Genomic DNA, 23949 nt, shown 5'->3' with positions numbered 1-23949 from the left:
CCCAGCATCACAAGTGGACGCCCAGAGAGCCGCGGACTCGAGATCTGCCATTGGCAAATCTTGCAAGTTGGAACCCGAACTGCACGAGAGCTGACGGCACTGTACAAACCCAGCGCTCGAATATCATTGTCTTACCGTTGTCTGATCCTCTTTGGACATTTTCCTCCAAAACCTCTTGTCGCACAATCCATTAGTTGCCCATCAGCAAGCTGTCCCTCAATCAAGTTATTTACACCCATTTTCTGACTGGGGTGTAAGTTTGTGTCTGAAAGGTTAAATTATGTTTTAATCCTTCCACTCCCCCACTCGAAAAAAAAAACATCTTCGTACGAAAACAATCCCGACAACTTTAATAAAAAAAAATCAAAAACAGTCATTCTGAAGAGGATTGCAATCAGGCTTAACAAAGCAACGGAGTCATGTAATAGGAGTACAAATAGGACTTTTTTTTAAAAAAAACATGCTTATCTGTAGCATGCAAGCAGCTTGCTGACCGGAAAATGCACACAAACCACAGAACAACCACCATGTACACCAACTCATCTTCTTCCCCCCTCCACTCCCGCGAGCCAATTCCAGTTTATAAAAATCGTTGCATTTAATACAGTGCCTCATCACGTCTTCCGAGACGTTTCAAAGCACTTCACAGGATACACTGTAAAGTGAAATAACTGTATATTTTGTGGGTGAAAGGGTTCCCTCTTCCTCTGGAGAGTACACCACACGCAATGAGTTGCAATGTGTGGAGAGTCTGGGAAGCTCAGGAAGCAGTGGACTATTGGGGTCAATTCAGCGGTGCATTCCAATGTTAACACATCACATGTGCCAGAGGCAGCAGCACTCTCTCTCGTTCCACCCTCCACCTTCCACAACCCCGTAGCAGAAAAAAAGGAATAAAAGCACCTTCCGAAGAGGAAAGCCAAGAAAAAAATTAAACAGGTAATAAAGGTTCCAAAAGCAGCAGCTGCTAATGGGGTCACAGCTGAAGGGAAGGGGGCACCGTGCATCAAGTACACTTGGGCCATTGTTGTTGGGATGAATATATTTTTGACGTTACGAGTGGAATGTATAAAAATTAGGCACAACCTGGGAGCTGCTGTCTTAAGAATTTCACTTACTCCAGCCAGCTGCGTTTGAGGACTTCAAGTCTCTAATTCTGTGTGAAAGAGGGAGAGAGAGAGAGAGGGGAGGGAACAAGGTGGTGGGGTTCTGAAAGTCAATTACAGAGAGCAGGGGCATAATGGCTAAAAGCTCAAATGGAGCTCATTTGAGTTGGTCAGCGCGCTCCCGAGGTTAAACTGATCTCCTCACAGAAAGCTTGATCTGCTGTCTGTCTGCCAGCAACGTGAATACTCAGACAGCTTGCCTGCCCGTGAGCAGCACTGCAGCGGTTTCCAGCGGATTACACATGGACCATCGGAAATGGGAGTAAAAGACAAGTTTCAGGTGAAAGCTTTTGGGGTGAAATGCAATAGTTATCACAAGGAAAGAATTATGAAGCATTGCAAATTACCATTACTCAAATATGGAATGTCATGTTAAAGAGGAGTTCTGTCCCTCAAAGTGAATTGACTGTGTATTTTGTGGGCAAAAATGCAACAGCCAATTGTGGACAGCAGTGTCCTACTATTTGGTCAGATGTTTTCCACGGAAACCCTTTAGTGGACTTAAAAGTCTCCAGTTCCAACTTCCAAGGATGCACAGGAATAAGACCTATTTTACCAGTCTAACAATGCTCCAATCCCGGGGGGGGAGAGGTGAGGGATCCAGTTGGGAGATGTGGGGGGGGGGGGAAGAGAAAAGGCCAATGGACTCTGCTTGCCTCTGCCCACAGACCACATATCCAAATTGGCAGACATCAAGACATTGGGTATCCCCAAATTTTACATGGGTGTGTAAATGGGGGGGGGGGGGGAACACTGGGAATGAAACAAATAAACCACTGGTGACCTTTTTGCTGACTGTGCAGCTAGGACCAACTTAGCGATCAGGGAGTTGAGAAGAAAGGTTGGCAGGAAATGGGTGGAAATAATCCCCCCCTTCACCCTCTGTAGTGACATGCTCATCAGTCAGTGCCTTTCATGAGCCTAGTGGGAGGTCTGGTCACAAATTAAGTGCAGTGCTACCTGGCTCAACTATCAGTCCAGAGCCAACGTAGACAATTATCACCATTATTCATTGAAGAGTCGAGAGAAAAACTCCACTTCCCTCCCCTTACCCCTATCCTGGCGGGCAGTCGCAAGCTGGTCTTCAGACAGCTGACAAGCCCAGGTTAGAGTTTGGCCCCATTTACCAATTTGTTATTAGCTTATATAAATGTATTAAATAAATTAATGACAGTTAATTCCTTGTTCTGCTCTGACCTGCTCGCTTGTATATATGTACATCAGTAACGGCGCTTGAAGACTCCCAATTGTATTTTAACAGCTGAAGAAATTTCCATTCACTCTCACTTGCGACCTTGCTGAACTTGGTTCATATTAGACCTTTAAAAAGCGTTTGATCAAAACCAGGATATTTACAATACTGAAACCTTCTTTCACCTTGTCCTGGACCCTATCCAGAGACATACATGCGCGCACACACGCACATGCGCACACAAACACAGGCACAGCTTAGCAAACATTAACCCAAATGTTTTTTTTTGTTGATATCTCTTCGGCATCGCCCACTGCCAGACTCAGTCTTTGATCCTTCCTTTCCTGCGATTCCTCGTCCTCCCGTCCGGACAATCGGAGGTGCTTTCGTCCGCTCCGCGTCTATCGGACAGGCCCTCTCTGCGGCAAGCGGGTTCTCCCTGCAGCTCCGTGCGGTGTCCCTGCCCGGGTGACCCCGCAGCCGGTGCGGACTGTGTCAAACTCTCACTCGTCGTCACCGAGGGCCTGGGATCTGTCGTCTGATAGTCCAACAAATCTACTTGGCTGTTTCCTGGAATGAGGGGACACAGCAGCGATGTGCTAAACGTTCCAGCGATTAGTCTGGGGGTCACGGGTAATTCGCCCGGTAAACTCTGTTCAACCTTCTCTGAATGGGTTCCTGGCAATGACCGACTCGCCCACTCCTGCTCAAGTCTTTCTAATTCGGCAAATCCGGGTTTATCCAAGAGCCCAAAGGGGTCGTGAGGCAACCTTGAGATTGGGTAGCTGCCCTGACATTCCCACTCCACAACGCCCTTCTTCTGCCCTTCAACCTCCGTCTTATAAACTTCGATTTGTGGTACGAAGGGTGACCGCCATCTGCTGGAACTTCTGAGATGATCTGTTGGGAATTTGTTGGAAGTTGACTTGGGACTGGAATCAAAGTCAAGTTCACTCTCCAACCAAGGTACTTTAAACTGAGAACACGCCTGCCTCCGAGCACCATCTTCTCCCATTTGATCTCTCCTGGCTCTCCCTAGCTCGCTGGTGGCATCGGGTTCATCGAAACTCACCTCCTGCACGGCTTCCTGCTTCTTAAAGGAATCTCGGCGCTCTGACCATTTCAGCTTCCTCATGACCACAATATCTTGATCTCTCTCGTGAATCTCCCCCGTCCAGTCCCTTAACCTAGGGCTTCCCGCGTGAACCAAGCGGCCGTGTTCTGGCAATGGCCGGCTGACCGTGGGCTGGAGGTCGATCTCCATCTCTCCCGTGGCTTGGAGGCCTTCGCCCTGAGGCACCTCCAGCGTGTGCTTCCACAAGCCGAGTGCCTTCTTATCAGCGAGGTAGGCGGCTGACAGTTTCTCTGCCGACTGCACGCGCTTCAGCAGAGGGGACCTGGGGGGCTCTGCACTGCGGGGACGGGCCGCATGCCTGACGATGGTGGGAGGCGAGAGGTTCTTCCCATGGCAGAGGTGGAAGTTCTTGGAGTAGCAGGACAGAGGGGAGGGGGAACGCTGCGGGGACGGAGGCTGGGGTGTCGGCGAGGGGGTGCAGGCCAGCGGAGAGGGGGGGATGCTGCTGGTCGACTTGCGACGGCCGACCTTGAAGCGTTGGTTGCTGATCTTCGGAGCCAGTCCATGCAGTGTGCAGGGCCGGATGTGTCCGGCCGGTGAGTTCGGAGCGCTCGAGGCCGGTGAGGTGCTCTGCGGAGAGATTGTCCCTGTAAGAAATGGGAGATATTTGGTTTAAGAAAATCCCTTGGCATTTGCTTTTATTGAGGTCAGTTTTTCAGGTGTGATGTACATACATTTTGCCGTGAGTGGAGTGTAAATCTTTTGAGGCGTTTTGACACGACTCTTAGATATTGTTAGGTCAGGATAGCGAGGATGTGGGGCAGAGACAGGTAAATGGATTTGAGGTAGAGATCAGCCATGATCCTAATAGAATAGGATGAAAGGGGCTGAAAGGCCAACTCTTGTTCCTAATGTTCCTTACCGGACTGATGGTCGGGGGCTGGGCTGCGGCAGGGAGTGGCCGGCCCGGGAGACAGACTGTGAGTGGGGGAGCCTGGCTGGCTCTCGCTGGAGGAGAGAGACTGGTGCAAACCAGACGAGAAGCTCTTGCTTGTGTGTAGCACAGTCGGCTGCTTGGAGATCTTCTTGAAGATCGATCTTCGCCTGTTGGAACACAACAACAACGACGACAATAAATATCTGTCTTTGATATAGCGTCTACAACATCAAAACATCTCAAAACACAATACATGTATTCGCCAGCCAGTTTGCACGCAGCAAGGTTCCAATAAACAGCCAAGAAACAAACGACTAATTTACTTGGAGGATTGTTGGCCAGACACTGATCTGCCCGAATTCGCCCAGTTACAGACACTGACCTGTCCTGTCCATCTTTCTTCCGGTTTTTTTTGCTCCGCCTGGCCATCTTGCCCCTGTAGCTTGTTTTTCTCGCCGGCCCGATCTTGATTGAGGTGTTCTCCAGTGGTGTGGACCTGATCGCTACTTTGTTCCCGCTCTGTGCGAAGGCAACGATTTATTAAAGCTATTGATGGTTCGCACTGGGGGACAGGGCGGGGGAACGGAGGAGGAAACCGGGCGGAGAGGGGGAAGAGAGCAGGGGAAACACGGTGGACAGGCTCGCAGATTAGTAACGCGCTTACCTTCAGGAGGAGCTCCACCACGTCAGTGTGAACCAAGCCGAGCACAGACTCCCCGTTGATGTGGGTAATGAGGTCCCCGGCCCTCAGCCCCGCTTCCTGTGCTGGACTCCCTTCCTCCACGCTCTGCAGGCCAAACACAAACAGCTTTCCTCAGCCAGTGGAGAACAGGGGAGGAGAAGGTAAAATACATGCTCTCTCGGGTCAAATCTCTTTTAACGATGGAGCAGCCAAGGCCCACAATTTGCAAACCAAAGATCACTGGCGTCAGATTATAAAAATGTCAGGCGCTGGGATCTGAACCGTCAGGAACCACTTACCAGGTGGGTCCTGCCATCTAGTGGGCAATTATTCTGAAACGCCACAAACTTTAAGGCCGTGTTAACACACACCGAGCGAGGGTGGCTGGAATTCTCTACCATACGATGGCCGTAGACACAAACTGCGTAACCTCCTTATAAAAAGTTAAGATACTTGAAGAGTAGGGAGAGTGACAGGAGAGTAGGATTAGATGAGTTGGCCTCATATGGAGATAAACACCATTGTAGATTTGGTTAACAGCGTCAATAGCCTGTTTCTGTGCTGTGATGTTCTGTGAGACTGTGAACAACCCCAAAGTTCTTACCCAGACCATATGATGGACTGTGTACACGTCGCTGTCTCCCATGTAGACTCGGATGGCTCGCAATGTGAATCCTAGCTTCCTTCCGGAGCTGTGAATGATGATCGGAGGCCGCAGGCTTGCGATGATCAGAGAGGAGTCCCTGCTGGGGGAGGAATCTCTGGAGGACGGATTGGATGAGAGGGAGTGTGGAGATACAGGACTGATCAGGGGCATACAGCCCAGCTCATCTGTGAAAAGGCAAGCAGTTCAGAGGCTTGAAATCCCAACTAGTCTTAGCCTGTGAGCCCATTTTTTCCTTAAATTAATAATTATAATAATTACAATAATTTTTTCCTTAAATTAATAATTATAATAATCCTTGCATTTGATATAGCGTGTGATCATATCTTCGGGATATCGCAAAGCGCTTCACAGAATATACTGTAAAAGTGAATTGACTGTATATTTTGTGGGCGAAATGCGGCAGTCAATTACGCACAGCAACGTCCCCACAAACAGTCGCGGACTGAGCGACATTATTATTTTTAAAATTTTTATTCAGATGCACAACTGTGGCCCAGGACTATTCTTTTTAACCCCTTCCCCGCCCTCACTTACCAGGAGTGATAATTAGCGAGAGAGCATTGACGGATGCCGACTTGGGGACTTTGTGTCCTGGCATCACCTTGCTTATCTCCACCGGTTCCGTCTGGCCCCCATGTCTGTGTCCCATTGCGGGGTCCAGCGCTTTGGGGAAGGAGTTTCTGTGGCCGGTGCTGTTGCTCCGCACCCGCATGCGATTGATACTATCAGCGAGAACATCTGGCGCAAAACAATCGGAATAATTCAGACAATCGCAAAATCTCTTCGTTAGCCTGGCATCATATCCATTGTCTTCATCCCCAGATCCACTACAGCACTGAATATCTCTACACTAACTATCCACAACTGGGCTGCAATGTTGGAGATTTTTTAATGATGCGCGCATTCACAAGATCTCAATTTCAATGGCCTGAGACGCAACCGGCAACACAAGGTGGAGAGATCTGACCCAGGAGAGCTTTACAAAAGAGATTTACTCGTAGGATGGCAAGGATGAGAGTTGTGAGACAAGACTAGAGAAACTGAATGCCCTATCAAGAGACATAGCTAAAAGCAGAATCCATAGCAGGGAGAAGGCATCACATGGAGAAAAAACATCAGCGTACACAGGTAGTTTCTCTGCTAGAACATTCAGCCCTTCATTTCCCTTAGGCTTTAGCACAGCACCAATATGTGAATGGAGACTTTGAAGGTGAGAAATAACGGCTGTGTTGAGAGGAGAAAGCCTTCCTACCGGAGAAAGTTCGCATCCTCAGCCGGTTCCCTTCTCTCTCCTGGTCTGGCTCTTGCAAGACTGGGCGGGTGACGGGCTGGGTCAGCGCGCACACCTCGCTCTCGTCCTCGTTGGAGAAGGCCAAGCGCGGCGGGGGCTCCGGAGTGTTGGCCCCGCTGCGCAGCATCAACATGCTGCCGCCTCGGTCCAGATGGGAACAGGCCGAGGATGCCCGAGGTCTCGAGCTGAGGGAGAGCAGAGAGTAACCAGGTCAGCGGGTAGCACACTGAAGAGTCGAATTCAGAAGCCAAGAGGTTGGCCTTCAGCCTTTCTGTACCTACCTTTTGGAACTCCATACCACAGTACCTTTGATTCACACCCCCTCACTTGCCTCCTTCAAGGCCCGTCTCATTCGACCTCTTTGACCGACCCCTCTCACCCCCACTCTCCTTGCCCTCCACCCCGACCCCCCGATCCTAACCCCCAGCTCGGGTGCAAATCCTTGACTGTCCAGTGCCTTGGGACTGTCCAGTCCTCAATACCTGGCCCAACACCGGGATAGAATCACCCACCACACACAGGCCGCCTTCTCTCCCTCACCCCCCGGCTTCATACCTGTAAGTAACACTGAGCGTCTGGTTCTTATCATCCTCCCAGCGATCTCTGCGATCGTACTTCTCCTCGCTGTGGCTGCGCTCAGTCGAGGAGCTCAGGTTGGACGGCGTGGCCAGGTACTCGGAGCTGCTGTAAACCTGCAACCCGAGATGCACAGAGACATGAGCTTAGAACACGACAGGTGACCCAACAGCAATCTTCAAGATTATGAAGGGCTTATTCACGGTAAAAATAGTATTACATTTCCAGTAACAAGAGGACACAAATGAAAGAACGACGACGACAAAATTACATTTGTATACCCCTTTTCACACTGGGAGGACCTCCCAAGATCCTGGACAACCAGTGTTTCGGGCCCCAAAATGGCAAAAGGAAATAAAACAGGAGTTTGGAAAAGATCTTTTTATATGGCGAGTGATTGGAATGTGGAATTTGCTGCCACAACCAGGAACAAGACAAATGGCTGAAACAAGTATGGGAGGAGGTGGGGGGGGGGTGGAGGAAGGGGGCGGAAAAGAAAGAGTGGGATTAGACTTGATTAGCGGAATCCTCTGCTCCCTGTGCTATCATTTCTGGATCCGGATCGGAACCAGGACCAGCTCAGGAAAGTAGAGAAGGGGACTGGAAGCCGCACCTTGCTGAAGCGATGGGAACAGGAGGAAAACTGACGGATCTCCAGCGTCGTCTCTTCATCGTTTGTCTCATCATCATCTTCCTCAGAGGCTAAGTGATGGTACTTCTCAGAGCGGGCTGGAAAAAAAATGATAGCACCAAGGGTCATCTCCACTCGGCCCAGGAAACGCCAGGTACCCCCTCTCAGAGTCCAACAGACATCAACTCCCGACTCCCCCCACACCCCCAACTCCCGGTCAAGTCTAACACACAGATTCGATAGCAGCTTTTAAAAGGGAATTAGATAGGTACTTAAAAAGGAAAACATTTGCATGGCAACGGGGGAAAAAGCAGGGGAGTGGGATTAGTTGGATAGCTCTAAAGAACCGGACCGGCACAGGTACAATGGGCTGAATGGCCTCCTTCTGTGCTGTAAGTTTCTATGATTCTACATAACTAATGCGGTGGGAGAGGGCTCCTAATGCTTGCGAGACTGCACCAAACTGGGATACATCAAACACCTTCAGTATAGAGTTAAGAACTAGTTTCGTAACTGAGCCTCTTCTCCTCAAATGACAAAAGGACTGGGCTGGCAGAGGGAGGTGAAAGCCTGGGGTTCACAACACTGCTGGTGAACTCACTGTCAAAGTAACTGGTGTCATCTTCGGACTCCAGTTGGGGAATGAACTCCGCCTTCTGACGCAGGAGCCCATTCCAGTCCAGAGGCGCAAAGAAGCAGTGATGCTTCACATCGTGGGCCCCACCTGTAAGAGAGAAGGGAAGAACTTGAAGATTTTTGCAGCACTTTATCATGCTGAAATAAATGTATCACGGGCCAAGAGCCTATTTTTTTTGTAGGTAAGGACGGATGCTAATTTCAGACTCTATGCTGATGTCACCTACCCGTTCCTAGACGATCAAGAGGGTTTAGCCTCAAGAGTCTGGTGATCAGGTCCTGGGCTTCGGGGGGCAAAGCTTCTTCTCCCTCCGGCCACATTATCTCATCTATGACAGGGAGAGAAAAAACATCTTCAAATAAATTTAGGGAATTTTATAAAGAATTGCTCAGTCAGGAAACTGCTCAACAATGAGTTTTGTTTTAATTTCCTTTCACTGACACACAACAACAAACAAATTACATTTGTACAGCGCCTTTCCTGTCGGGAGGACGTCCCAAGGTGTTGACACATTTCCCTCCCTCCCACCTCCAACTCTTCTGTGTCGCCCCCAAAATATACGGTCATCCACTTTACAGTATATTCTGTGAAGCGCTTTAAGATGTCTCAGTAACATAAGGCGCTATATCAAATGCAAGGACTATGAGTGAAGCAGACTGTGCCTTGTTTTGACATCTTATTCAAAAGGTGGTATCTCCAGACAATGCAGCACTCCCCCAGCACTGCACTGGAGTGTCAATCTCGACTGTGGATTCAAAGTCAAAGCCCTTACGTGGGATTCAAACCCACAAACCTTCTGACCCAGAGGCGAGAATACTACAGACCAAGCCTAGTTGATACCCAATTGTAGGATGAGTATCTCAAAGACCTACCACTGACCACCTGCCCAAACAGCTCCTCTGGAGTGTCACCGAAGAACGGAACGCAGCCAATGAGGAACTCGTACAGAATGACTCCCATGGCCCACCAGTCTACGGGCTTCCCATACCCCTGTCTCAGGATCACTTCCGGGGCAATGTATTCTGGGGTTCCGCACACCTGCAAAAAAAAAAAATAAAGCAAGCCCATCGTATGCTGATCAGAAAATAATGTCTCTTTTAACTCAAGGATTGAGATCCATGAGGGGAGAAGGAAAGACTGATAAATCCCTCCAGCTGCTAAATGTTGAGACTTTGCCAACGCATGCACACTGAAATCTCTTCTTATTTTTACAGTCTCTCAGGATAATTTAATATGAACTGGCAGAAGGAGCTTCAGCTTAACATCGCATCCAAAGTACAGTATCTCTGACTATCATTGCCTTATTGACATACCTGCTTATCGATAAATTCCCTGGTGTCCTTCTCAATGTGCTCCTCATAGAGATTGGTGGTCATATTCATCAGACCAATCTTGGAGAGGCCGAAGTCTGTCAGTTTAATGTGTCCCATGGAAGTAATCAGCAAACTGAAGAGGAGGCAGAGGTTGTGAGACACTTGTTATGTGGCTACAATTACTATGTATTGCTTTGTACACTGGCTGTTCACCAGGACTAACAACAGCAACAGCATCTATTTGTACTTGGTATAAAATGGTTGACTGCTTCCAAAGAGACCAGACTTTTTTTTAATTGCAATTTGACAGTGGATATATCCTAATGAGGTCTTTTCCGAAAATTGCAAATTAAAGACTCCACAATCACACCACCTTTCACATAAGAATAAACATCTCAAAGCATTTCACAAAATATACAACCCATTGGAAATGAAAGTGAATGCTGCTCTACCTCGATTGCAAACAGCGTTTTGAAATTTGAAAAAAATACTTAAAACAACCGAAGGCCAAAAGAATAAATATTCATGTTTTTCTCATTGTAAATGTGCGCCGGGTCTGGTGTGAACAGACTGGCGAGAGGTTTAATGAAGGAGCTCCAGTAGTTATTGTCAACAAATTCACACATAACATTGCCACAAGGTGGTGCCATATGAACATAAATCCCAATGATCCAAGTTAAGGGTAAAATACACAGACACAAGCCAAGAGGGTTCACAAACAACTGTTTTTTTTGGTAGCTTTCCATTCTCCCACAGCTCACAATTTCTCAATGTCAGGCAATGCATTGGACTGCTCTGCGCCCCCACCGCAAGGCGCTCACTTACTTGTCTGGCTTGAGGTCCCGATGGACAATGCCGTAGTTGTGGAGATATTCCAAAGCCAGGACCGTTTCCGCAAAGTACATCCTCGCCATATCGACCGTTAACGGCCCCATGTTCTTCAGCAGGTTAGCGCAGTCTCCACCTGGACACACGTGAAAACACTGTCAGGGACTGACATTGAGGTTTTGGGTTTAAATTGACGAATCACTCATGAAATTAGGTCCACACTTGCACACTGCGTATCACACCTCCACACAGCAAGGTCCAGTTAGCTTCAGCTGAGTGACAAATAGGGGAACCTGATGATAACTGAGAGTATGTCACTCTGAGCCACAGGAACTGTGGTCAGTGCAACTCACAGGCAAATTCGTTCAGAGTTGAGACTAGTAGGATTGTACATGAGTGCTTTGGGACGTCCTCCTGATGTGAAAGGTGCAATACAAATATAATCTGTTGTTGTTGTACATCTCCCCCCACCTTCCAAATTCTGTGCGGATTCCGCCACCCCCAACCCGCCCCGCTACAGCCCTGTCTCACCTTCCACGTACTCCATGACCATGCACAAGTGACGCCGGGTCTCGAAGGAGCAGAACATGGTGACCACGAAAGGGTTATCAGCAAACGTCAGGATGTCGCGCTCCACAAAGACCTGCTGGATCTGGTTCCGCAGGATCAGGTTCTGCCTATTGATCTTCTTCATCGCAAAGCGCTGCCGAGTCTCCTTGTGCCTCACCAGGTACACCGCGCTGTAGGGGAGGACCCAAGACACGGGGCATTCATAAATCAACTCCGCACAGCAACTCTCTCCTCTCTCCCCTCCCCCCCAACCAATAACTCAGCACTATTATCCAGAGTAGATGGATCACACAATCCATAATTACTGGCAGCCTTACCCATACGCTCCGTTGCTAATCAGCTTAATGGTCTCAAAATCACTCTCCCTCGGTTTCCTCCGCAACGGTGTCGAGGTTCCTCGGTTCTGCTAAAGAAACGGACCAATTTCAGTCAATACATTAATCCCACAGCATGTCACACACAAAAATAGCTTGGTTCACATCAGACGAGAGACCGTGAATGGCTGTACTCACATCCGGCGGGTCTTCTGCATCCACAGCCACTGTGTTCTCCTCGTCATAGCTCTGCAACTCACCTATTTCTGCCAACGAGAGAGAGACAAACAGTTAAGTCAGATTAGCCGTAGGGAGTCACTCGCTGTAACTGTGCAGAGCTGAAGATTAGATAACATCCCACAAAACACAATACAGATACCGTCTCAGTCCTTACCTTGGAGAGGGTCCTTGGTCAGACCCAGCTGACTAATGATATATCGAGGAATATCGGTCTTTATTCCTTGCCCGACCTTTGCGTGACCCTCCGCTGCTTCCAGCAAATGGTAAAACTCTTCCGGGTCAAACTCCTGCGCCAGAAGCCAAACACCCACACTTATTAGTATCTTCCTTTAAGACGGTGCCTTTTAACGTTGTAGTGGCTCAAAGAGCTTCACAGGGAATTTCTGTCAAGTGTAGCAACTGTGTATTTCTAGGTAAAGGCAGCGGTCAATTTACACGCAGTGGGATCCCACAAACAGCTGTGAAGTAACGGACAATTTTATTTGCAGGACCGATGGCCTATTTCTCAATAGTGTCAAGGGATCTTTAACATCCGCCTGAATAGGCAGACAGGACCCTGATTTAAGGTCTTATCTGAATGACAGCACCTCAATCCAATCCAATTACAAATCAATTTACATTTATACAGCAACTTTCAAGGCAAGAGGACACCTCGAAGCATTCAACAATTCAACAAGAGCAGCACTCTTCTCCAACCCCCCCACCCAATACTCCTGAGGATTCAGCCCTAGACCGTGAACCCAATGTAGGGTTTGAACCCACAGCCTTTGGATCAAGAGGTGAGAGTGGTACTGACTGAGCCGAGCTCTGCAGGAAGCGATTCCCGGAGAGGGGATGAGAGAGAAGGGTAACACGGTGGGTAAACTCACCAAACACTCCAGGAGACGAGCTGGCCGAGCAATGACAATCAGTAGCTTCCTCACCAGCTGAGTGATGAAGGTGACCTCCTCGCTCTCCGAACGCTCATAGGCCTGTTGGGAGAGATGTCAATGAGGGTTGGTCAATCCTGGATGTGACTAACGTGTGAAGGGAGCAGAGTGGAGATGTCACATGGATTAGGGAACACGCAATTGAACTTCCCTCAGGCTTATGCTCTGAGGGTCATAGCCTATAAGACCATTTTCCCTTAAAGGTTTAGATGGAGCTAAAATTAGAGAGCTCTTTCATGGGCAGGATATTAATCCTTGAATTTGATAGAGCTTTATCACGTCGTCGAGAAAGCTCTTCATAAGATAACACTGTAAAGTGTAGTGACTGTGTGTTTTGTGGGCCAAACGGCCTTCTGGTTTCCCCTGGGAGGGAGGGAGGGAGGGAGGGAGGGAGAGGGTAAGAGGAATACAAACAGCAACTCACATCCTGCAGCATCTTGTCCAGTTTTTCCTGCAACTCCAGAAAGTAGCGGGAGGTGATGAGCGCCCCGAGGGACTTGTCCAGGCAGTCTCGGGCCAGCTCAATGATCTGATGATGGATGAAGCCCAGGACCCCGTCTGCCAGGGGAAGCGTGTAGTCGGGAGAATAGCTGGTGATGATCTCCTGCAGCCGCTCCTCCATCTGAGCTGTGGCCTGAAAATGTGACCGGTAAAAATCAATGCCTTGTGAGCAGGAGGGTCAAGATCAGAAAAGTGCTCCTTTAAATCAACCAATTTATTTCGGCAGTCAAAAAATAACTGATCAGACATTTAAAGTGATGGTGTAATGTACACAGTGCATGGTTGGGATTGTGCTACAGCAGGAACGGAGGTCCATGGGAGTGCTACTAACTGAGCCAAGCGGACACCTAAAAATCCTTGTATCTAGGCTCATTGTCTCACCTTGGGAAAGCGCTCTTTGTAAACATGGTTCATCATCACAATCTCATTGTCGAAGGAAGCCGAAGTCCGACCCGGGCTGCAAGAGGGGGAAAACGAGCAAAGATTAGCGGGACCAGGGGGAGATACAGTATGGTGTAGGTCAGTGATAGAGCGGGATAGAGGGGGGAGCGTTGGCAGGAGCAACTAAACCACCTGAACTGAACTTTACGGACAAGGAATGTTGGAAAGGAGGATCCACACACAAGACGGGTGACTGGCAAGGGATTCAGGAGTAATTTGTACAGCGGTAGGAAGCTTTCAATACAGCAACGTCCCACCTCCGGTAGTGGGATTAGAGAGAGAGAAAATAAAGAAAGAGCTTGCACTTATCACGCGGAAGCATCTCACGTTACCATCAAGCGAAGCCAACGTCTTCGCGGGATGCAAATTGTGCCAGCGAGCTCCCACAAGCTACCGCGAGGCTGAATAATCTGGATGTGATCAGACGCCACATAAAAACGAAAGCTTCTTAATCTTACAAAGACCACAGATAAAGGGCCGAGTGACAGAGTAGGAATAAAGAGCCATTTACCCCCCCCACCACCCCGAAAATTAGCAGCACACCCCTTCACCCGTTGAGTCTCTCTCTCTCGGTTAACCTATTCTTTTATATGAATGCAGCTGTATAAATACTAGCTACTTTTATTGATGATCTGTCCGTCCATCATTCTACCCCCCCCCACCCCACCGACTGTGTATTGTACCTGAGGCTCCTGGATCGTGGCCTCATGGAGGGAGAGCATCTTCCCTCCTCATCAGCGATGCTCTCTGTGCTGCGGAAATGCTTGGACAAGAAGCGAAGCTCATCTGGGGTGGGTTGGTAGGGTAGCTGGTGCAGCTTTTCCTGTGAGGAGGAGGAGGACTGGAAAAAGAGGGGAAAAATCATTGTCTCTTCCTGTGGATTTGAGAGGAAGAGAAATAAATTATAGTTTGGAAAAAAAAATGAGATTTGGACAACGAGGGTGGGGGAGAGAGAGGAAAGGAGGAGGAAGGGTTCAATGAAAAAATAATGGAGGGGTTGGAGGGGTAGAAGAGAACGAAAGAGAGCAAAGAGAAGAAAACAATCAGGAGTTGAAGGGAGAAATGAGGGAACAGTGAGTGAAATTCAATGTTTTAACTTTATTATTACTCATGCCCCAATTTGACATTAAGTCACCATTTTTATGTCTGATGTGGGTCGGATAATTCTGCAGCACCTGCTGACCTGGCAGCTGTTGACAGGCTGAAGACTTTTCCTGAGGCCATTGTTAATGAGACCACCTCCCAATCAAATGCTCACACGGTTTTATCACAGCACATCTCAAGAGCCTCCTCTTCAACCACCCTCCCTTATCCCAAACCCCCACCCGCTTAGGTCCAAATCCCTGACTGTCCAGTGCCTTGTGAAAGGCGCTATACAAATGCAATTTTGTATTGTATTTATCGAAGAGGCTGCTGACGATGTAACGATTCTTCAAGGCTCCAGAGGCCCCAAATTCATCACAGCCTTGGCCTCTGGACTGTGGTCTGAAAAACCCAGGAAATATTTTTTTGAAATCCTTAAATTTAGAAGCTGGCTTTCCACAGTTTTAAAGAGAACCAAAGAGAAAAACAAAACAAAAAACCTTTGAGCCATTCAGGCCCGAAGATTTCGGAGAGTCCTCCAGCTCCATTTGTGAGTGCGGAAAAAGTGCCTGGCTTTCTCTCGGAAACGCGCCTTAACTCAACTGGAGTTTGCCAGGATGGTGGTGCCAGGGACCTTTCAGCAAGCCTTTGGCACTACCCTTAATCAGAACCCATTTTAACTTGGTTCCATAAAATAGAGAACTGAATGTGTTCACCACAACTGTGAGTCATCCAGCCAAATAAACACAAGCGTTCCTATATCCCTACTCATACTGGATTAATCTTAATGCCAATGCTGGAAAATCCTTAAACTTTGACAAGAACTAAGAGTCCTTGAGGGAAAGCAACTTGTGAAAGAGAGAGAGGAGGTTTAGCTCAGTTCCTTTTACTGATGAACCTGACTCACCGACACAGTGGAGCTGGGAGTGTTGGTGCCATAGCCCGATGATGGGAGTGAGGCCAGGGACCACCTGCGTCCGTCAGCCCTGGAAATATACAGAGAGAGGGGAAAAAGGTTACTACAAGCAAGACAGACTGCCAAGGTTAGAAGAGGAGTGATTCTATACCCGAACCAAACATAACTAGGCCTAGCTAGAATGGCACAGATGCAATGTTCAGCTGTTTGCCTTTTAGACAGACTCTCAAATCACACAAAGAGACAAAGGAAAGCTTGAATGCATTTGACAGTTGTGACACAAGCAGCAGTCGTGCGTCCTCACGTTTGCTACAGCACACTATAGGAGCGGGCACTGAGGCAGACAGACAGGAGCAGGCACTGTGGTACATGTGGGCTGTACAGTGCCCAGTGGGAGTCAGTTTCTCACGGTTACCCAGACTATACTCTGGCATCAATGAGGTTCCCATAGAAACTCACATGAACTGTTCACTGAAGTGCACTTCCCACCGCCTCCCCACATATACACACACACACACACACACAGGGATGAAAAATCTGTGTATAGATAATTATCGCATCCAATCAGTAATGAAACACGGAATTGTTTTCCCTGCAGCTCTGTAGTATTGATCGTGGTACTGGGCAGCCAGTGAAAAGATTTACCTATCATCCCGCGACACATGACTGTGTAGGTCAACCGTTAAAAAGGAGACAAGACACATTACATGTTGAGAGAAGCTCGCTCTGTCTTGCTGCCCACACAATCCCAGTGCAGGGAAGCATCCTCTCTGTTCTCAGTCAGCATCCCACATAGATAATTGCAATCATTGACTGCTCTGACAAAGTGTACAGGAAGCGCTAAGTAAATCACAGTTTAATGTCTTCATTTTAGGTCCTCAGTGATTTGTTGCTGTGAGGTTAACCATTGTAGGTCTTCAGTCTCAAAGATGCTGTGAAGAATGATCAGTAGCGGAGATGAAAGACTAGTGTGTTCATTACTCTGTGGTAATGTTAGTTTATGAAAATTGCTTGCTCCTCTCAATGCTTTGAGTGACTTTATTTACCTCGGCAACAACAGTCACTACATTTCAAAGTAACTACTGCATACACTACTTCAGTGAGCAAGTAGTCAACTTATGGAACAGGCTCCCTAGGGAGACGGTGGAAGCAGAAAGTGTTGTTTGTTTCAAGAACAAATTAGATAGATTTCTGCTAGAAAATAATATCTCGGGATATAGTATATAGTTTGGGACACGACATGTCAAGCGACTGCCAGGATGGTGGAAGGCAAACTAGATGGACCTTCTTTCGCCAGCAAATTCTTGTGTTCTTATGTGAAGCATTTCGAGACAATTCAGAGAGATAACGTGCTGCATCAAATGCAAGTGTCATTATTGGAGGAAGCAGCTTTACCTGCGAGCAAAGGGAAAGTTGAGTAAGGCGCTGGTGGCGAAATTCCTGGGACTGTCCAGGGGGCTGCTTCCAGCTGTAACAAAGAAAAAGTCAGTTTATAAAGAATTTAGACCTACACATGTCATTAGCTTTGCTTAATGCACAACTTGTACAATTCCTAGAGCTATAATGGGTTGGGCGGAGGGGGTAATGAGGCTGAGAGATGGGACAGCTAAAAATTAATGAACTAATTCAATAGTTCTCCTTTAATATAGAGGTTACAGATCACTATCAAACACTGTTAATGTTAGGTAAGATACATCCAGAATGATTACATCCACACTGACTCATGGAACATTCACTCCCACATCAACTGCAGAACAGATTTTTATACAGAGTAAATCTTCCTCTACACTGTCCCATTTTGCACTCCCAGGTCAGGTACAGCACAGGTTACGTGCAGAGCAAAACCATCTAAAGAAGAAAGTTTGTCTCTTTATTTGCAAGGCCACAAGGTCCGTTGCCTGTCGGTTCCTCGTCCAAGTGACCACTATTGAGACAGCAATTGTGGACTGCTTACTTGATCAAAAGTATCAGAGTGCAGGATATTTCACTCCTAAACAACTTCACAGCAGTTGTGTCAACACAGACCTAGGAACACACAGAGTACTTTCCTCTCTGACCCAGCTAATTCGCTGGATAATGTGGCTTAGCCTTTGCGGGAGCCAATTATTCTTAGGGCTGCTGTGCATAATCTGTAACCGAGGTCTGGCCAGCTCTGTTCAACAATGTGGCGGAATCAACGTGATGATTCCTACTTGCCAACCATTGACCTTGTGTGCAACCACAATTACTTAGATTCCATCATCTAATCCCTGAGTGGACCTGGCAGGGCATCAGAGGTTGTGAAAGAAACTGCTTGCATTCGACAGCTTATCTATTATTACGTTCAAATGTCTCAAAGCGCTTCAGAGGAAATTGCTTTTTTTTTTGGTCAGCCGGGTGTCTGACACACGGGGAAACCCATGTTTAAGGGTCTCCAAACCAAGATGGGATTTCCATGCATCCACATGGAAATCCCAGATAGATTGTTGGAATAGAATGCAAACGCTCTCTCTGGTGGGACACATCCTTCCACTCGGTGTATCTATTCGAGGCCTCTCTGACAAGATTGCAAGTATTATTATTGTGTTGGCGCTTCTGTTGGCGGATGATATTGTGCTGCTGGGAGACAGGAAATTGTTGTCAAGTGTAGCGACTGTGCATTTGGAGGTAAATGTGTAAGCACAATATGTTTCCCAAAAACAGCCTCGAGACAAATGACAAATGTACCTAGAGGTTCATCGGCCAGGACAAGGAAAAAAAAACGTCCTTTTTTTCTGAATTGTGATTTCTGATTATGTAGATCCACTTGAACAGTCCAGACACGTGAGAGCTTTTAAAATCTGATCTGAGAAACAGCACCTCCTGCAATGAATGCATCACTCCTCCCCGGTACCGCACTGGAGTGTCACCCCAGCCTGTGAGCTCCAAGTCCCAGAGAGGGGCTTGAACCAATATCTTTCTGAACTGCAAGTGAAAGTGACACCAGTGCTCCCAGTCAGGCTGTCACTCAGCAATGGAGGTCAATGTTGAGGCATCCCAGGGAACGCACTCTGCTCTGTCAGGCGGTCATTCCGTCCTTGTTTTCAGAGAACACTTCAGCAATCAACATTCCAGGCAGATTCCAGGGTGAACAAAACAAAGCACAGACCGGGCCGGGCAGAGAAGAGCAGAGTAAAGCGCAACTGCTTCCCAGGACACACTTAAAGAACGGGTAAGGGACTTTTACTACCGAGGAATAACAATATGGAGACACAAGGAAGGGAAGGACAAGGTTAGATACAGCCAATTGATCCCCTTCATCAAGGCAACGTGACAATCGGACCCAGGTTGACGGCTACGGAGTCCAAGTTGAACACGCATATTAAGAGGTATTTCTTTACACAGGGTGTTAGGACAGGTGACCATTTATGGGGTTGTGCGAGACAGGAGCTAGTTACAGAGTTATCCTATATAAAGGGTGCTCGGTAAATGCAAGTTGTTGTTGTATAGGTTGGAATCTAATTGAGTATTGTGAATCTGTGGAGGAGTATATACAGAATGTTTCTAACTCATAATGCTGAACCCATTAAATGCAGGAGAAATAAAACTCTCCAACTGTGTTTAAAGCCATTTAATGTAGAGATTATAGTAGATTACTAGGCTGAACTCCCAGTAATACCTCCCAAATGCTGATGCTGTCCACAACGATTAAAGTAAAATCCTCTCATTGTGAAATAAAAGTTCATGCCAACAAGCAGCCTTTGGCTTGGAGCTGCTCTGCAAGGTTGAGAGATCACCAACATATGTCAGAGGCCATTTTAAGAGAGAAAAATGCAGTCACTACATTTCGCACCAATTCACTGAGAAGCACTGTGAGATATTTTGACAGTATAGGAGCTGAACGAAATAGAGGGATCCTTATTTAAAGATCTCGCATTTCACGTCTCAAAGAGCTTCAGGAGGAATTACTGTAACATGCAGCAACTCCTTTTGTACAGCTGTTTGAAGGGATAGTAGATAACACAGCCATTTTTGTGGGGAGCTTGGATCTCATCAGGTCATGGAAGTCACAATAAATACAACAAGGCAGTTGGGGAATATTACAATTAGTCCCCCCATTGTGCTATTTTGTCCACTCACCACAAGCAAATCCTACACATCCAGACATCAAATGGAGAATTAATTTTAAAGGATCCGAACGTTTTGATTACCTGTTGGCACAGAGAGAGGAGAGAGCGGCCGGGATAGCGTTGGAGATGGGGTGCTGACGATCAAGCTTTTCCGGTTACTACTGCGGCAGCTGTAAAACAAGACAACAAAACTCAGCTCAGTTTTGGCACAGCACAACATAGCCAGACTCCAGGTACAGAACAAGTCCGCCACAGTGTGACAGCATGTCACAGCCAAGAACCCATCCTGACCATAACTAGGAGTCAAGCACAGACATGAGAGATGGCTGCTAGCTTGGTCCCTACTTTTGACTCTCCCTGAGCAGTCAAGTCTCACTGCCGTGGTTTCTCTGTCACTTCCTGTGTTCGTGACAGCTGCACGCAGCACCATGACAGCGTGGCCAGTAAACAGGATGAAGTTGGTTTATGGTGGTAAAGTGCAGGTAGAGAGGGGGAAGAACTTTGTTCAGCATCAAGATGCATCAATGCAAGTTCAGGAGCAGGGATTGTCCCGTCCCCAAGCCACAGCACACGGTTAACACTATACAAGACTTATGTTTACACCGTTTCTGGGTATGGCTCAGTGTTTGTTGAGCAAGAAGCTGTTACACAAATACCACCACAAACTGTAAGTGTGTGATTCAGTAACTGCCCTATTTAGGGCAGTCACTGAATCACACACTTTACACTCACTCGCTTAGGTTCTGACAACAGAGTTTTCGATGCAGATATTATTCCCTGCTCCCTTTCCCTCGTTTGGAATGGAAGTCAACATAAAAGGAAGTTAACTAATTCTCTGGGGAAGCCTCTAGCACTCAAACATTTTCTGACCGTCTCCTGGTTAAGTCACTTAGCCACTTCCTGCTTCAACCATGCTTTCTGTATTATTGTACTAATTAATTCTCCTTTGTGTAAAAAAAGTATTTTCCAGGGTCAGTCCTGAAATTGCCCTTTTTATTGCCCTTATCGTGCCTTCTTGTCCTGCTGCCTTGGAACATCAAAGTTTTGTTTGTCTACAGTAAAATCCTGTGAAGCTCATTGAGACAGCTTTACGATCTGAAAGGCGCTCTATCAAACGTAGGGTTTATTTATTTACTTTCTCTACTCTGTTTGGCATCATATACACCTCTATGAAGGAACAACCGCAAACCAGCACCAACATGATACAGTAAGCTAGTTTCCCACACGCCGTCTGCCCACAATGGAGGCACACCCACACCAGTATTAAAATGGAGTTTCCCCACCCACAGCACACAGTTTGGCAGCTTTTACTTTAACCCACAGAAAGGATTACTCAGACATTTGGAAGAGTAAATAATACAACATAGGAGGAGTTAATTTGATCTGTCATGCCCGTGGGCTTCTGTCTCTATCTATTCAGTCCCGCTCCCCTGCACTTTTACTCTGGAACTCACTCCCTCAATCCCTCCGCCTTGCCCCCTCCTTCCCTCCCCCCACCCGCTTTCAAATCCTGCCTATAGATGTTGCCCTTTGATCGTGCTTACGGTCACCTCCCTCCTTCCTCTTCCCCGGTGCCAAACTCCGCCATTGTCAAGCGCTCCGGGATGCTAGCCCGCATTTAGGGTGCTATACAAATGCAAGTTGTTGCTATCTACCTAAATCCATCTCATACATACACACATGCTCACTTTAATGATAATGATCAGAGACTCAAAATTGGCCTGGGAGAACATTTTGCATTTACCATCGCTGGATCTCTTCGGTGAGGTCAGTAAACGTCCACAGTGAGAGACGATGAGTTCTCAAACTTCTATTAATTTTTACTAAAGTTAATTGTTAATTCCAAACACCAGGTTTAGTTGCACTTTCCCCAAAGTGTGAATTTAGAGCAAATTAACCTCTGGCTTCTCTGCTACCAGCCATTGGAACTCGTTGCCAACTGGAGTCAAATTGTCCCTAGTTTTTCCAGATTTACAACTAGTCAGTGACTGATTGCTTCAGTCCCTCACCTAAACTAATTCTTCTCAGCGGGAGCTGAAGTACGGTCATGGCTTTTGATGCAGATTTACCCAATCCTCACGGATCTGCATCCTGCCAACGATTTTCTTTCTCCTGCTCTTATTTTTTTTAATAAAAAGGATTCCTGCGGTTAGCCTCGGAAGTTTGCGAGGTTTCGGGTACGCTCCTGAACGTCGGGGATGAGGATATGATCAAGTGCGATTGTGATCGCCCTGCCCTGACTTTTCTCCCTACTTTAAAAAGTAAACACAGCGGGGTTCAGATGAAGTAGTGAATGGCATTGATCAGCAGGTGACAGAGCCCAATGTCAATGTTCGCATATTGGCCACTTGGACGGGGTACTGGAGGGTGCCCAGGGGGTCTTGCGGGTGGGAGGAAAAAAAGGGAGTCAAACACTTCCAGGAGAGGGAAGAAAAATGGGCAAGAGAATGAGCGAAAGGGATTGAAATAACTTCATGACTTCACACGTCAATCTGTACGTAGGCCCAGCACTTAGTCAGAGAAGAACAGCATCAACTAAACTTTGGTCAGTACGATGCAGGAAGTGGAAAGAGCCCCAGTCTGGAAAGCGGTTTGTAAACACAGGTTTGCTCAGACAGGAATTGCCTCCTACTGAATGATTAAAGGGCAACTCATGTTCACGTAAACAGCTCATTTACTTGCCCACGGCTACACCCCCAGCTTTGAAGCCAAAATATTCCACCCCAACAAGACTCGCAAACACTCATAAGGACCACTGACCCATTTCCCCCAATACCAATATCTCCATCCCTCAAACCCAAATAATACCTCGAACTCACCCAAAACCCCAACACCTCCATCCAACCCCCAAACAATAATACTCGCATTTGACACAGCGACTTATCACGTCTTCGAGACGTCTCAAAGCGCTCGACTGGATACACTGTAAAGTGTAGTGACTGTGTGTTTTGTGGGGGGGGGAGGGGAGCGGGGAGAAGGCGGCAGCCAATAGCGCCCAGCGACGTCCCCCGCAAACAGTGGTGGACCAAAGTGACCAAATTAGTATTACTATTCTATTACCCCCGGACGGCGATCCGCCAATCCCCAATAAGACCCCCAACCCATCCACAGATCCCAATAACACCCCTCAAAACCCCTTCGACACAAGGGCACCGCACTGCGTGAACAGGTGCCTGCACCCCACCCCACCCCCCCTCCCCGTCCCCGGTACAGGCTGAAGGGCCGGATCAGGCCCGGGGGCCGTACGTTTACCTCTTTGAGCGGTGCAGCAAGGCGCCGGCCGCCAGGTGACTCTTGTAGCCGGGGACGGCCGCCCAGTAGATGGGGTCGGACATGATGCTCGGGGGGTAGGGGTGGGGGGTGGGGGGGAAGTCAGTCAGTCAGTCTCAAGAGGCTGCAGAGAAAGTTCCAGAAAGTTCGCGCTGTCCGGTGATGGGGGCGACTCAAGGGCCGCGCGGGGCCGTTTGAGCGCCCGACGGTGGTGCCTCCTCCATGTTGGTGGTGGGTCCGTCTCCCCTCAGAGCAACAAAGGCCGAGCGCTCCCCTCACCGCACGCGCACAGTCCGGGGCGGAGGAGGAGGGACTCTCCGTCTCACTCTCGCTCTCTCTCTCTCAAAGTACCCAGGCCCCAGGCCTGCCCCCGGCGGCCCTCGCCCGCTGTCGCTCCTCTCCGGGCCGCAGACTCCCGCCCATCGTCAACCGCCGCCACGACCGGCAGCGGCTCTGGCGCGAGAGGCGGGAGCTCGCGGGGGGTCACTCAGTGAGTGGCAGTTGGGACCTACCACTCTGAAGGGGGGGGGGAACCCGTGTGGTTCGGGCTCTCATCCCGCGCCCTCCCTCCACTCCGCGGCTCTCTCCCCCCCCTCCACACA

At 48.2% G+C, this 23949-nt stretch overlaps 1 protein-coding gene across 2 annotated transcripts; it reads right to left on the bottom strand.

Annotated features, from left to right (window-relative positions):
* Window positions 1-1906: 1906 nt before the first annotated feature.
* On the bottom strand, window positions 1907-23420 carry LOC103182063 (microtubule-associated serine/threonine-protein kinase 3). 2 transcript variants are annotated; one of them, XM_007898918.2, is made up of 26 exons: window positions 23330-23420; window positions 20159-20247; window positions 17385-17457; window positions 15981-16059; window positions 14674-14831; window positions 13931-14006; window positions 13473-13682; window positions 12989-13090; window positions 12274-12406; window positions 12078-12145; window positions 11883-11971; window positions 11527-11735; window positions 10993-11131; window positions 10168-10300; window positions 9727-9892; window positions 9081-9182; window positions 8819-8941; window positions 8200-8315; window positions 7566-7702; window positions 6972-7195; window positions 6254-6457; window positions 5657-5883; window positions 5035-5157; window positions 4753-4889; window positions 4356-4537; window positions 1907-4080 (listed from the first exon to the last, which is right to left on the bottom strand). In XM_007898918.2, the coding sequence occupies exons 1-26, from the start codon at window positions 23410-23412 to the stop codon at window positions 2681-2683; spliced, it is 4782 nt and encodes a 1593-aa protein (XP_007897109.2). In that variant the 5' UTR covers window positions 23413-23420; the 3' UTR covers window positions 1907-2680. The 2 variants fall into 2 exon arrangements, with proteins under 2 accessions (XP_007897109.2, XP_007897110.2); XM_007898919.2 differs by having other exon boundaries at window positions 11883-11968.
* Between the last annotated feature and the right edge of the window lie 529 nt (window positions 23421-23949).

This window comes from Callorhinchus milii, unplaced genomic scaffold, assembly GCF_018977255.1.
Source record: "Callorhinchus milii isolate IMCB2004 unplaced genomic scaffold, IMCB_Cmil_1.0 Scaffold21, whole genome shotgun sequence".
Lineage (NCBI taxonomy): Eukaryota > Metazoa > Chordata > Chondrichthyes > Chimaeriformes > Callorhinchidae > Callorhinchus > Callorhinchus milii.
This window is presented reverse-complemented; position numbering and strand designations above follow the sequence as displayed.